Genomic DNA, 13,861 nt, shown 5'->3' with positions numbered 1-13,861 from the left:
TTTGGACGAAGAAGTTATGACCGTTTGAAGTTATGACTGTTTGAATTTCAGTTAGTTTGAGGGGATTAAGTGCCAAAAAAAAAGTTAGAGGGGGTAAGTGTACGCGAGGGTTAGTTAGAGGGGGGTAACTATAATTTGCCCTTTTCTGCGTAAGGAAAAATAATAAATTATGGAAAAAAGAAAACCGTTAGAAGGAGGACATACAATACTTTCTTCTCCCACATTTGGATAATAATTTACCAGAAGACGCCGAGATCGTCCACCCCTGTCTTGATCCTCCACATCTCCCTCTTTTATTTCTGGGTGACGCTTGGCAGCATCTCCCATCTCCCATTCGGAAATGATATGGGTGGAATTTTTGTTTGTTTTTTGTTTAAGGAGTTGAAGAGAGGAGAGGACAATTGGGTAAAAAGTTAGCCGGGGAGGTTTGGGATTGTTCTATCCGGCTCCTCCCCCTTACAATCCACCCGGTTAATTAATCCAGCTAATATTTCACCTACCAAACACCAGATATACGTGGATCCATGATTTTATATTCGGCGGATAATTTATCCGCCTTCCATATCCCATCAGCAAATGGAACGTAAGTGTTTGGAATCTATGAAAATATGTGATGAATAATGGTACTGTAGCACCACCCGACAGTGCTCCAAAACCACGGAATAATCAATAATTACTCAAAAAGTCTTCAAAACGACACCCACTTCAGAATCTTCCCAAGAAGAATTAACTCCTTTGTCGCCCCCTTTTTAATAGTCGAATGTACCTTCTTTCAATTCTACAGAAACAATTTTAAAACACAACGTCGAATATATTGTAACTCTTTCTGGAATCATTTAATGGACACGTATATTTAGCGGCTTCGGATGCAAAGAATTGTGTTCCTAGACTTTTTTGTTGTCACCAAAAAGCCTGGTCATATCAGACCCATCTCCTGCAAAGCAAATGTGATTGTTTTTGCATTAGTTGCAAACTCTACATGTATAAGTTGACTCCAAATACATCACGAAACAAATTAAAATCTCAACGGTCATTCGTTGTCTTTGCTTGCTTCCAGCAATCATATTGATTCGCTTCAAAATATTTTTCATTAGCATATCAGTTGTTTTCCTTTTCCTTTTCCTTTTCCTATTAGTTGATCAATTAACAAAAACGCAGCAGTATTTTTCTGTACACGTATTAATTGGACTAGACATCGAACGCCATTAGAAATACCACAATTTTGGAACACAAATTCGAACACATAGACCCGTGTTTCTGAATTGTCCAATGCACAAAAATACACACATACATCCGAACGATTCCAAACCGAACCGAACTCATGATCTAGTCGAATTGCGTTACTAGATTTTGTTAGACATTGCACTCTCAAACCGAACTCATGATCTACCTACCCTACAATTGTGGCCAACTTGGCCAAAGCCCGTTTGGTTAGTACATTGAAGTTGAAATGTACGTTAAAAGGAAAGTAGAACTGAACCACACAATGAGGAATCCCATCCCAAACAAGGACACGTACCCTTGTCAATCACCATACAAAAGAACACAATTGAACGGGTGACGTGTAAACGAACCCCCCCACTCATTTCTTTCCCTTCTCTTCCCCAAGGCCCACAGATATAGCTTCGCAGAATCTCATAACGAAAATTCAAGGAAAATCGAAATCTAGAGAGAGAGAGAGAGAGGGGAAAAAATAGAGAGACACTCATCTTCGCCAATGAAAACCCAAATTGTTTCGACCCCAACAGAGCCAAAGGAAACCAATATCTCAAGTGAAGAGCAAATGACAGAAACCCAGGTCAAGAAACAAGCCAACGAATCAGAGGACGATCAAGCCGGGTCGCAAACCCCGGTCCAGGGTCGGGTCCGGGCCCAAGCAAGCACAGCAAGTGAGACTGCAAGGGAGAGGCTGAAGAAGCACCGGGTGGAGGTGGCGGGTCGGGTTTGGATACCGGAAATGTGGGGCCAGGAGGAGCTGCTCAAGGACTGGATTGATTGCACCGTGTTTGATGCCTCGTTGAGGATGAGCAATATAATGTCGGCCCGAGCGGCTTTGGTCGAAGAGGGAAGAAGAGTGAGAGCTAATTAATTCGAGTGGATTGAGGATAGAGAACAGGTGTTAGAAATTTCAATAACAATTTCTAGTCTTGTTTTGTTTTGTGCTTCCTTTTAAGTAGTAGTAACTGGTAAGTAGATTTCATTGTATTTGGGTTTTAGGACCCGTTCCGATACGATTCTTATTTTTCAAGTACTTATTTTCCGCTTTACGATACATCTCATCCTCACAATACATCACTTTTATTCTAAAAAATAAGTAGAACTTATTTTCCTTGGCAGAACGGGTCATGCTTGTCTTGCTCATTGATAATATAGAGAATATATATTTTTTTTTTTGGCTAAGTCGTGTGAGATGTTTATTACTACTAAATGATTAGTTGAATTTTTCATGATTAATTTTTGACATTCAAATAAATGATGAACGTGTACTGTTCATACGTAATTGTTGAGTTTGGATTGTTTAGAAAGCTTATTATTTGAGATCAGCTCGTGATGTAGAGAGAATAGAGATTAATTAATATATATATATATATATATATATATATATATATATATATATATATATATATATATATATATATCGGGGCGGTTCCGGGGACACCTAAAAAAACACCTAAAAAAACACCCCATAGCTCCCGATCAAATTTTGATGATCCGAGCCGCTCAATGTAATCAAAACGTGATTTTAAGGGTACCCGTGAAAAATCAGCAAAAAAAATGACCGGGAAGGGCTTGATCCGAACAGTTTCGAACGGTTTTTTATTGAACGGTTCAAATAAAAACTGCTTAAATCAAACCTTTCCCGGTCATTTTTTTTGCTAATTTCTCGCGGGCACCCTTAAAATCACATTCTGCACATATTGAACGGTTCGGATCATAAAAATTTGATCGGGAACTATGAGAATGAGATTATGGGTGTTTTTTTGGGTGTTTTTTTAGGGTGTCCATTGAACCGTTCCGTATATATATATATTGAAGATATGCACTGCACTATCTGAATTCTTTTTAAACCTTTTTTGGTCATAATTTCTTAGATTAATTGTTCGGTATACACGAGTCTGTTGAAATCCAATAGATTGAAGTTGAAAAAAAATTCCGATAAGACGCTGAACGGCTGTTTGGGAGCTGGATTTTGTATTACTATGATTTTCCGTTTTCCAAGTTTTTTCCGTTTGAGATCTCAATTGTGAGAATGGATTCTCTCCCAATGTATTTTGAAAACAGAAATGATACTGGTACAGATTTATATCTGTACCAGCGTGTACAAATGGCTTTTTGGGCATGTTTTGGGTCACAAAAAAATGATCGGAGCCGCTCATTTTGTTTAAAATACTTTGTTTATGGTCTTTGCAAAAAATAAACTCAATCCGGTTCCGGTAAGAACGTTTACAAAATATCCAACTTTGCATTAGAACTCAGGCCTGAATTCTGTAACAAAGTTGGATGTATTGTAAATGCCCTTACCGATATTGGATTAAGCTTATTTTTTACAAGAATCTTAAACAAAGTATTCTAAACAAAATGAGCGGTTCCGATCATTTTTTTGAGATCCGAAAGAGGTCCAAAAAGTCATTTGTACTCGCTGGTACAGATTTTAGCACCACTCTTTTGAAAAATACACTTTAGAGGCATAATTGGAGAATTAGTTCTGGAGGAGGTTTTACATTTTCATTTTAGATTATCTTTCCAAATTTATAATATATTTTTAGCATTATTTTCAAAATATCTATTCATAATTTATTTAGAGCATTATCTTCCCAAACACTATATTGTTGCAAAATATACGTTGCACGTAAATCTCATAAACTCTATCATATTCATAATTTATTTTTATCACAATACAAAATCACTAAAGTGCAAAATGCAAAAATAGTTAGGCTCCCAAACGGGCCTTTGGATCATTCGGAACCTTGTTTGAGATTAGCTCAAAGCTCGCCAATTTTCTGAACTCAAACATAAACAGACAAAAAGTCTTTGCACACAACTCCAGATACTATTATGTGCAGAGCCGTTTGATGCATGCGGATCCATATGTATCAAATGGTTCCGAACGCGGTTGTAGTCAGAGTTTCTGTTTTAAAGCGATGAGCGTATATTGCTCTAAACAAATGGCCAATAGACACAATGATTCGAGTGATGTCTTGGTCGGAGTTGTGTTTTAAAGTGATAGAACGATTTGAATAACGAATACGAATTTGACAGCACGTTCATGCCGAGGAATCATTCTGATTTTTTGTCAAAAAGAAAACGAAGTCCATTATCCAGTAAAGCAAAAGGCCGAAAAGCGCACGAAGTTCCCTCTAACCTCGGGTTAAAGTTTCTTTTCGAGCTGAGCAATGATCACAGATGTGCTCAAAACCGTTTGATGCATGCGAGTATCCAATGATGCACGTGAAACTCACTCGTTGAACAGTTGTGAACACATTTGTGGTTGGAACAGTATCCGAGCATCTGTGTAGAGAGCAATTACGCTTTCTTCTCTCCCTCTCCTGGTTTTTTGAGTTTAATGCATTTGAATTTGCATCACTTTGGTATCTAGACGTATAAACTTATAAATATACATATCTGAAAAAATAGTAATTACTTCTGCATTTATCAATACAGCTCAAACATTAGCCATTTTGTGGATTTTCTTCTTGTTTATTAGTAGTTAGCTATGATATTCACGAATTAAGGATTGACTAAAGTACATTTGTAATGATTTAGTTCTTTTTTTCTGAGGGAGTAATAATGATTTTAGTTCATTGAGTAAATTGTTGCTCATTCAGGTCACGAGGCAAGATCATTTGTACCAAAAATCCTTGTGCCTATGTGCTGAGGGGATTTCCGGCCATTGGTTTTAAACATTTAAAAAAAAATCCACACAATTCAACGGCTAGAAATCCCTCGGCACATGAGTTTTCGGAACAAAAAGAGATCGTACCCCTCAGGCCACTGGGTAGTCACGTGTGCGAAAGCTCAAATTTGTTGACTTAACAACACGAGGCAATTTGACAAAAGAAATTGAATGGTGGAGAGAATTCATTGATACTATCTAGTACAGTGGAATACTAGGCCCCAGCAGATGGCATGAGATCCCCTGTCCGACCCTCTTCCGGACAAAGGCCTGTCCGATCCTCTCTCGGCCGTTGATCTCGCAAATTAAAGGATGAGATGAGCAGAGCACTTTTTGCTTCAAAACAACGTCGTTTTTAGCAAAAAGTACTCGGCCCATCTCATCCGTTGATTTGCAAGATCAACGGCCGAGAGGGGGTCGGATAGGCCCCTGTCTAGAAGTTGTTTTGGAGTAAAAAGTGCTCGGCCCATCTTATCCGTTGATTTGTGAGATCAACGGCCGAGAGGGAATCGGACAGACCCTTGTCTAGAAGAGGGTCAGACAGGAGATCCGGACTCCCAGCAGACACACGTAATCATTATTCGAATCGTTCATTAATATTACATTTTATCAAGTCTACGAATCACATCTGTGAGACCCGTACTTCAATTTTCTTCCGGTTAATAGTTTATAATGGGGATTAATATAATTGGAAGACTTGTGGGGATTTGAGCAAATATAGGAATTGCATGGAAGATATACGTGCTTATTTTGTGATGGGCATGCACGTGATACTGGAGTGTGTGTGCATCAATTAAGGGTAGTGTGCTGTATGGTTAACAAACAAAAGAAACAAAAGACAGAAAACTAGTGGGTAGAGAAAGTTAAAATAGTTTTGGAATATATTTGAGATAAGAGATGATATCTTGTGCATGGTAGCGGCATGTTGAAAGCTTGGAAAGACAATATAATAGTTGTGCTGTATACTTTTGTGGAAAGGGGATAAATATCTGATCTCTCTTCTTTGAGGAGGGGAGGAGGAGACGGGATACGTGAGAGAGAGAGAGAGAGAGAGAGAGAGTGAGTTGAGTTAGTTGAGAGGGCCATTTCTTTTTCTTGTTCTTCTGTTGGAGGGGAAGGATGCTTGGGCAATCTTATTAATTGGGAGGAAAGGGAATGTGGAGAGTGTACACAAAAAAAATTGTGTAAAACTTTTAAGGAAGTGTGTGGAATGGCTTTTCAGTAGTTGTTAATTGTTTATTCTGAGTTTATGGCGTAAAACAATTCAATTTTGGTATGTCTTGGTCGTGGTGCTTGAGTAGTCGGGGTGTTACAACATCTTAGACCAGAAAAATTAGATCGATCAAATATCGGTAATCACACACTTATATCTTCCAATTTCAAGACAGATTCGTCTTGAAAATTTTACTGATATCCGTAGAACATAATACAAGAAGACTACTAAAAAGGATCCCTATTGGTTTCGAGAGAATGTCGAATATCGCCGACTCTTGGGACAAGGATGTCAACTTCCATGTCTTGACGCCATTATCACTGGCAGATACAAGTAGTCTGCTGTCCTGCTAAGTTTCCATGGACAGTTGCACACACATTGTGTTTAAAACTGTTTCCGGACATCTACAAACAGCATCCTTTCCCTCACCTGATTTTTTGAGTTTAATACATTTGCATTCTCATAACTTGGTATCAAAACCTTGGCCCCATACTGTTTTCCTGCCAATTCGAGCTCTAGTTCTTTTACCGGAATGTAAGTTCTGAATGCTAATAGAACCATGCTTATCACTTGGGATCAAAGCCTTCGGCCCCTACTGATTTCCTGCTAATATTTCTTCCAGGAACAAAAGCTGCTTGATTTGAAGCCAAAATCCGAGACAACAGAGGTTTAATAGGTTTTGATTATGCTGGCTAAATTTTTTAAAATGACTTCAATTTTTAGCCACATTACATAAGCTGATGGGTATGAACTGAGTCGCCTGACTAGCATTTTGAGACTTGGGGATCAAAGCAATAAACGTACGATTCAAAGACTTGAGAACTTGACTACAATGAAGCACGAGGATACCATTTTGCAAAGGCCAATACACCTTGTAGAAAATAGTGGACATGCCATATGGGCCACGGTACTAGTAGGATGCATAGAGAAAATAACTGACCTGATTTCATCAACGAGGGGCACTTGCACAGATCTTGCTTCTCAGCTTCAGAGATCATAGGGGGAGTAACTTCATCAAACCACCCAGGTGTAACAGAATTTGAAGATGCGAAATGCCACATTGAAGAAATTGACAAACTCCTCACCAATTTTGTTTCGGTCTGAAGCCCATGAACCATCATCCAACTTTACGTAGTCAATTGAATTCCTTTTGCGGCGATTCGGTGAAGTATGGTAGATGGATGGAAGAATTTAGTATTCGAATCCCCTTCCCTCAACCATAGATTTCTAGACCTTTGTTTCCAGAGAATCTCTGCTCGATGAAAGCCGTTCTGCCAGTTGTTGCTTGGGGAAATCTTCCTGCCAAAGGTTCTCATTGGACGGCTCACTCTTTTGGATGATGTCAATCTGCTCTAATAGCTTCTTAATAGTTTCCTCAACTAAACCAAAATGCTCTTTATTCCATTTCTTTAGAACGAACTTGGTTTCTTTTAACTTCTGGGTCAATACAAAAGCATTAGAGCCTACGACCTGCTTCTGCCAAGCTCCTTCCACAATGCAAAGACTACTAGGGTCTCGAGTCCATAAGGCTTCGAACTTGAAAGGTCTTTTAATTGCTGTTCTTTCCACCACCAAGTCTAGGATTAAAGGAGAGTGATCTGATTCAGTTGCCGATAAATGCCTTATAGTAGCACGCAGAAATAAGTCTCTACTCTCTCCATTCAACGGTAGCAAAACCCCTGTCCAATATTTCCTTTATATTAGCTCTGCCCCTTCTATTATTGGACCATGTAAATTCGTTTCCAGAAAAACCAGTGTCTACCAAACCCAGGTAGTCAGTAAAACCCCAAAATCCACCAGATGAAGGTTCTACAGAAAGATTACCTCCTCCCTTCTCATCTTGGCCAGTCACATTGTTGAAATCCCCAATAAAGGCAAGGGCCTTCCAAAGTATTACAGATGTAGTCCATAGATTCCCAGTGATTATTTTGTAATTGGTTATTGCTTATTAGCAGAAGCATATACACAATTTAGGAGCCATGAATTTTCACAAGGGGAGGAGAACACCAAAGCTGAAATGATAGTATAGTCTGTATAGAGTAGACTACTTCAAGTTCCACTCCCACTTTCCAAGCTAGGCATAAGCCTCCTGCCTTCCCTTTAGCTAGAACGATTTGATAGTTCGCAAACCCCCTATATTCAGAAGATACCTACTGCATTTTTGAACATTGATTTTTGTTTCAGCCAAGAAGAACCAGTCAGCACCTTAAGTGGCGAACTGTTGAGGTATGGCCAATCCTCAACAGACCTTAAGTGGCGAACTGTTGAGGTATGGCCAATCCTCGACAGTTCCATATGGGTCCAATCATTGGGAAGGTGGGGGCATGATAAGGCCCGCCTCCTCAGCCATAGAAGTACTATCAAAATACCATTGAACTCTTGAAGTTTAAGCTCAATGATGAATAATGGCCCATCCTGGGTTTAGCTATCCTCCTAGAACAACCAATGTTCTAAAACTCGCTCGGTGGTCATCACTTGGTCGACCACCTTCGAGTAGTATTCTAAAACTAGGATTTAATTGCCGATTAATCGGAATTTGGCCTCACCGATCAGATTAATGCCTAATCGTTTGAATTAGATGCTCGGGAGGTTAATCGGAGTTAATCACATATTAATCGGCGACTAGTTGGTTGGTGTATAGGCAGCGATTAGTCGGCTATTAGTAGGGGTAAAATCTGCAATTTTGGAAAATCAAGGGGTGTAACTGTTATATACTTACCAGTTTAAGGGCGCTTCGAATCGACGATATCACAGTTTTAAGGGCTTGTTCCATAAAATCCATACCCAGTTGACGACGATAAAAAAAAGCTCGGTGAAACCCTTAAACACGATCGATCTAGGAGTCATCTGGTCTCTCTATCTCCGTCTTCCCTACTTTGTTTCATTTGGAAACTTTGGTTTGAACATTGAACTTCGTAATTGACTAGTAATTTCGTACTTGGTTTCATTCGGTTTGAAGTTGAACTATGAATATTGAACTTCTCATTATGTATTGACTAGTTATTTGGTAGTACTTACTACTTAGTTTCTATGTCATATTGAAAAAGTTGTTCAATATTTCATAAGGGATGACATTTGGGGAATATTTATAAAAAAAAAAAAAAGGGACTAATTGCTACAAGTTGATTAATTGGCGATTGATAGGGCTCAAAGCTCGAAGGTGGTCGACCGAGCAAGTTTTAGAACATTGGCTTTGAGACCTACTAATCGCCGATTAATCGACTTGTAGCAATCAGTCGGGATTTTTTTTTTTTTTTTATAAATATTCCCCAAATGACATCCTTTATGAAAACATTGAACAACTTTTTCAATACATAGAAACTAAGTACTACCAAATAACTAGTCAATACATAACGAGGAGTTCAATGTTCATAGTTCAACGTTCAAACCAAATGAAACCAAGTACGAAATTACTAGACAATTACAAAGTTGAAAGTTCAAGGTTCAAACCAAAGTTACAGAATGAAACAAAGTATGGAATTACTAGTCAATCACTCCTCCTCTTCTTCCCCATATCCGTCCATAACTTGGTCTTCATCGAACTCAAACTCAAATTCCTCATCTACTTCCTCTTTGATATCATCTCCCAGCAAAAAATTTCTCCATGAAGGGACCAGACAACTAAGTTTGGTATGGTTTGGTTTTGTCTTCGACTGGGTATGGATTCTATGGAACGAGCCCTTAAAACTGTGACATCGTCAATTGAAAGCCCTTAAACTGGTAAATATATAACAATTAAACCCCTTGATTTTCCAAAATTACAGATTTTACCCCTATTAATCGCCGAATAGCTGACTAATCGCCCACTAACCGATTAATCGACTAATCGCCGCCTACTCGTCAACCGACTAGTCACCTGATTAATCGGCAATTAACTTCAATTAACCTCCCGAGCGCATAATTCAAACAATTAGGCATTAATCTAATCGGTTAGGTCAAATTTTCGATTAAATCCTACTTTTAGAACACTGAGAACAACTCATCTCAATAGGCTTATTAATCTACCCCATTTTCGTTGGACAGTTCAATAACACAGAATCATAAGTCTCACAGTTATATCCTTATCACTCTGAAGTTTAAGACTCATAGCTTCCACCCTTTCCACCTTTTACTGTCTGCCCATGTACTTGGATTGATCCCCCTCAAAAGCTCTTTTAAGTTGAAGCCTTTCCGTACCATTTGTTAGGAGTTCATCTAAGATTGGTTGTGGTTCGGAGAGGTAGTGGTTTGTGGGTTGTGGTTGTGGGTTCAATGATAGTGTGGGAACAAGTGAGTTAATTGATTGAGCAACCTGGTCATTCTCTGGATTGTATTGCCCATCCAAGACCCATTTGTCTTATACTCTTATGTGGCTTACTAGTGTATCTATTTTATTATATAGTTTGGGACGTGTACTTAGGGTGACATACATATATATCCACATGTCCCTGTCCTACAGTTTAGAGAAAAAATAATGTATCCACATGTCTATGTCGTGTCGTATCCATGCTTCTTAGCCAATGGACAAGGAACATTATATGAAGGCAAGTGCACTTAATGGCTTAAGTAGGGGATCATTTTACTCACGACAATGCAATAACTGATACCATTTACCTCTTTCCATGCTAAAAAGAGGGATGTTGCAATAAAAACGCATTGGGGGACGAGTTGAAGTGAGCAAAGATAAAGACACAACCGCCAGATGAGTATATAAAATATTTCGAAGTTCAAACCAAGAAACAGAGTAAACAAAACATGAATCACACACCAACGTACATAAATTCGACAGAGTAATATTAGCTTCACCAGAAAGTGAACCAAGAAAATCAATTTCAGCTATCCATTGTCTGTTGACACCATAATCATTAAACACCATATTTCCACCATTGACCATAACACAAAACTACACCGAGCAAAATCTACAACAAAAGAGGGAAAAAAGAAAGGACGACATCAAATCCTTATTCTGACAAACAAATTAGAGTACCATGAAACAGAAAACTAACCCAGCCATTTCAAATGTTTCGACTTTGCCCATCGTTCCATCGCATACAAAAGCAAGTACACACAGCTAGCCTCTCTCACAATGTATCTCAAACATCCAAGTTTTCCATCTGAATGCTGCTCTTGAGGGGCACATACTCTCCAAGATATCCACCAAGATGATCATAAAGAGCACTCTTGTCAATCCCCTGGTGGTGATAACTTTTACAAACATAGTAAAACACACTTTGCACCATCAAACCCACCAAATTTACAATCACCAACAACCCAACCAAGAACCCACCAACCATAATCCTCGCAAGCACTCCATATTCAAATCCCCCATGAACCACCACCGACCCAAAAACCCCATTAATCAACCCACATATCAACAGGTACCCGAAAACAAGCAAAGCCGCCATCCGGGTCCTACCCTTCAACAACTCATAACTCTTCTTCATCGCCGCGAACCCGTAGACGGGTTCGAGCACCGAGACCACGCTAGCCAAGTGCCACAACGCGGTTATATACACATGCACAACAAGAAACAGCGCAAAGATCACAACGATCGAGAAGACCAGCAGGGCCGCATTCTCGGTGTCGATCGCGACCATGAGGAGAACGAGAAACCCCAGAAACACAACATTGTAAATCACCATAGTGAGGGTGACCCATAGGTAGGTTATAAAGAGGCGTTTGAAGACGGACGGGATGGCGGCGACCGTGGAGGAGAAGGAGACGGGCTTGGAGGTGTAGAGGGAGGCGACCGTGAAGACGACGGCGGCGGTGGAGAGGAGGGAGAAGGCGAAGAGGAAGATGAGGTAGAAGAACTGGAAGGCGAGGAGCTTGGTCCACTGGGAGGAGGACGGGGAGGCGGAGGTGTCGATTTGGGAGAGGAGGGGGTGGGTGAAGAGGGAGTGAGCGAGGATTGCGAAGGAGAGCGGGAAGATTAGGGTTAGGGTTATGAAGTAGAAGGTTTTGGGGGATTGTTTTGGGATGGAGGTGGATTCCTTTAGGATGTCTGTTAGGGTAAGGAATTGGAGCTCTTCCGGTGGGAGATCCATGGTTTTCTGTCTAGCTCTAGCTCTTGCTCTTCTGGTGGGAATCCGGGTTGAGTTGGAAATTGGAGATCTAGATCTAGAGAGAGAGAGAGAGAGAGGAGGAGGAGGAGGCTGGAGAAAGTGGTGCAGATGGTTGTTTTCCTGGGAAAATTAGTAGTATTTGGGGATGTGATATACAGAGCCATGCTCAAACACAATTATGGTAAATAGTAACTCACACTTTATCCTATCTACAAGATTCATGATAGAAAATTATTTATAATTTTATTGAGACGAGTTGATTAATTAATAACTAATGCAGTATCTACAAGATTCATGATAGAAAATTATTTATAGTTTTATTGAGACGAGTTGATTAATTAATAACTAATGCAGTTGGTTTGTTGGTCTTAATTGAAAATGATGGGAGTAGTTAATTTTTATAAACCTTATCAATCATGTGAAAAATCTTGTTAATTCGAGACGAATTCATAACTGATGACGTGCATGTATATATTTATAAAATGAGCTTGAGGGGTTTAATTCAATGTGACCAGACCCATTTTTGTACAGTTGTATTTAAATGTGTTTTTGTGAGATTAATTTATCTTTGATTAACAAGATTTTCAGGTGACTTTTCAACGTGCTTTACAAAAAAACAATTCTGCTTGTTAAAGTAAACATAACATGGGCCATCAAAGGATCAACTGTCGAGAAGACGTATCCTTAATTAATACTGTCTGATTTAAGGATGTGTTTGATTACAGGACTAGAAATGTGAGCTTAAGATTAGGGAAATACAATGGCCTCATTCTAACTGTTACTCCCTCCGTCCCAAAATATTTGTCCGGTCCGCAAAACGGAGACGTAAAAATAATAGGAGTACAATTTTTAAAAGAAAAGTTGGAAAAAAATTCAATAATTTATTAGATCTTGACGAGTTTTTTTAACTTATTAGATCTTGACGAGTTCTTTTAACTTATGAAAAAAATGTGAATTTTTTCTTGAAAGAAATACATTATTTTATAGTCCTCGTTTTGTGGACTGGACAAATATTATGGGACGGAGGGAGTATTTTCCTCCTCCTTTAATGGTTAAAAATAGTCGTCATCATATTTTATCCCATTCTAACCAACCACCATACAACTAATCCCAATACTCATATAATCTCATCTACTATCCGCGGACTTCATTTGTCTCCTCCACCCCATTCTTCATTTAATCTTTCCAATTATTCTTGGGAAAAAAAAAAAAACCAACAATCAAACGTGAGGGAGGAGTATTACAACGGGAAAATAGTTGTTAAATAATGGTGGAATGGATTCATCCTCAAGATATCTAGTAATGGAATACGAGGCCCCAACGCATCTCCGTTGAACCCACCGTAACACGCAATCACCGTAGTTGAAATTGTTCATTAATGGTTTACATTATAAGAACCACACGATCGACAAAAAAAAAAAATTTAAATTGATCAAAAATCGATAGCTACACTCTCTCTGTCTTTCGGTTCATTCTTTGTATTATGTTGCGCATTCAAGACACATGGGAAATGATATTGGCACTCTCAAAATTAATGCAGACACTCTAAAATCAGTATAACTCCAAAACCACTTTTCTTTGTTTTTTGAAGCGCCTGCATTAATTTTTGAAGTGCCAATATCATTTCCCTTTTTGTCGATCATTTGGCAACCAATGCCCATCAACTTGACTAATTTCATTGAATCACTGATTCGCGAATAGCACTACCAG

At 39.0% G+C, this 13,861-nt stretch overlaps 1 protein-coding gene and 1 pseudogene across 1 annotated transcript; one reads left to right on the top strand and one right to left on the bottom strand.

Moving 5' to 3' along the window:
• Positions 1-1,521: 1,521 nt before the first annotated feature.
• On the top strand, positions 1,522-2,267 carry LOC131318907 (protein BIC1-like; annotated as a pseudogene).
• Positions 2,268-10,859: 8,592 nt separating this feature from the next.
• On the bottom strand, positions 10,860-12,318 carry LOC131318906 (uncharacterized). Its single transcript, XM_058348949.1, has one exon. It carries the CDS (start codon positions 12,131-12,133, stop codon positions 11,180-11,182), a length of 954 nt encoding a protein of 317 aa, XP_058204932.1. The 5' UTR covers positions 12,134-12,318; the 3' UTR covers positions 10,860-11,179.
• Between the last annotated feature and the right edge of the window lie 1,543 nt (positions 12,319-13,861).

Source organism: Rhododendron vialii, chromosome 3a, assembly GCF_030253575.1.
Source record: "Rhododendron vialii isolate Sample 1 chromosome 3a, ASM3025357v1".
NCBI classification, from domain to species: Eukaryota; Viridiplantae; Streptophyta; class Magnoliopsida; order Ericales; family Ericaceae; genus Rhododendron; species Rhododendron vialii.
This window is presented reverse-complemented; position numbering and strand designations above follow the sequence as displayed.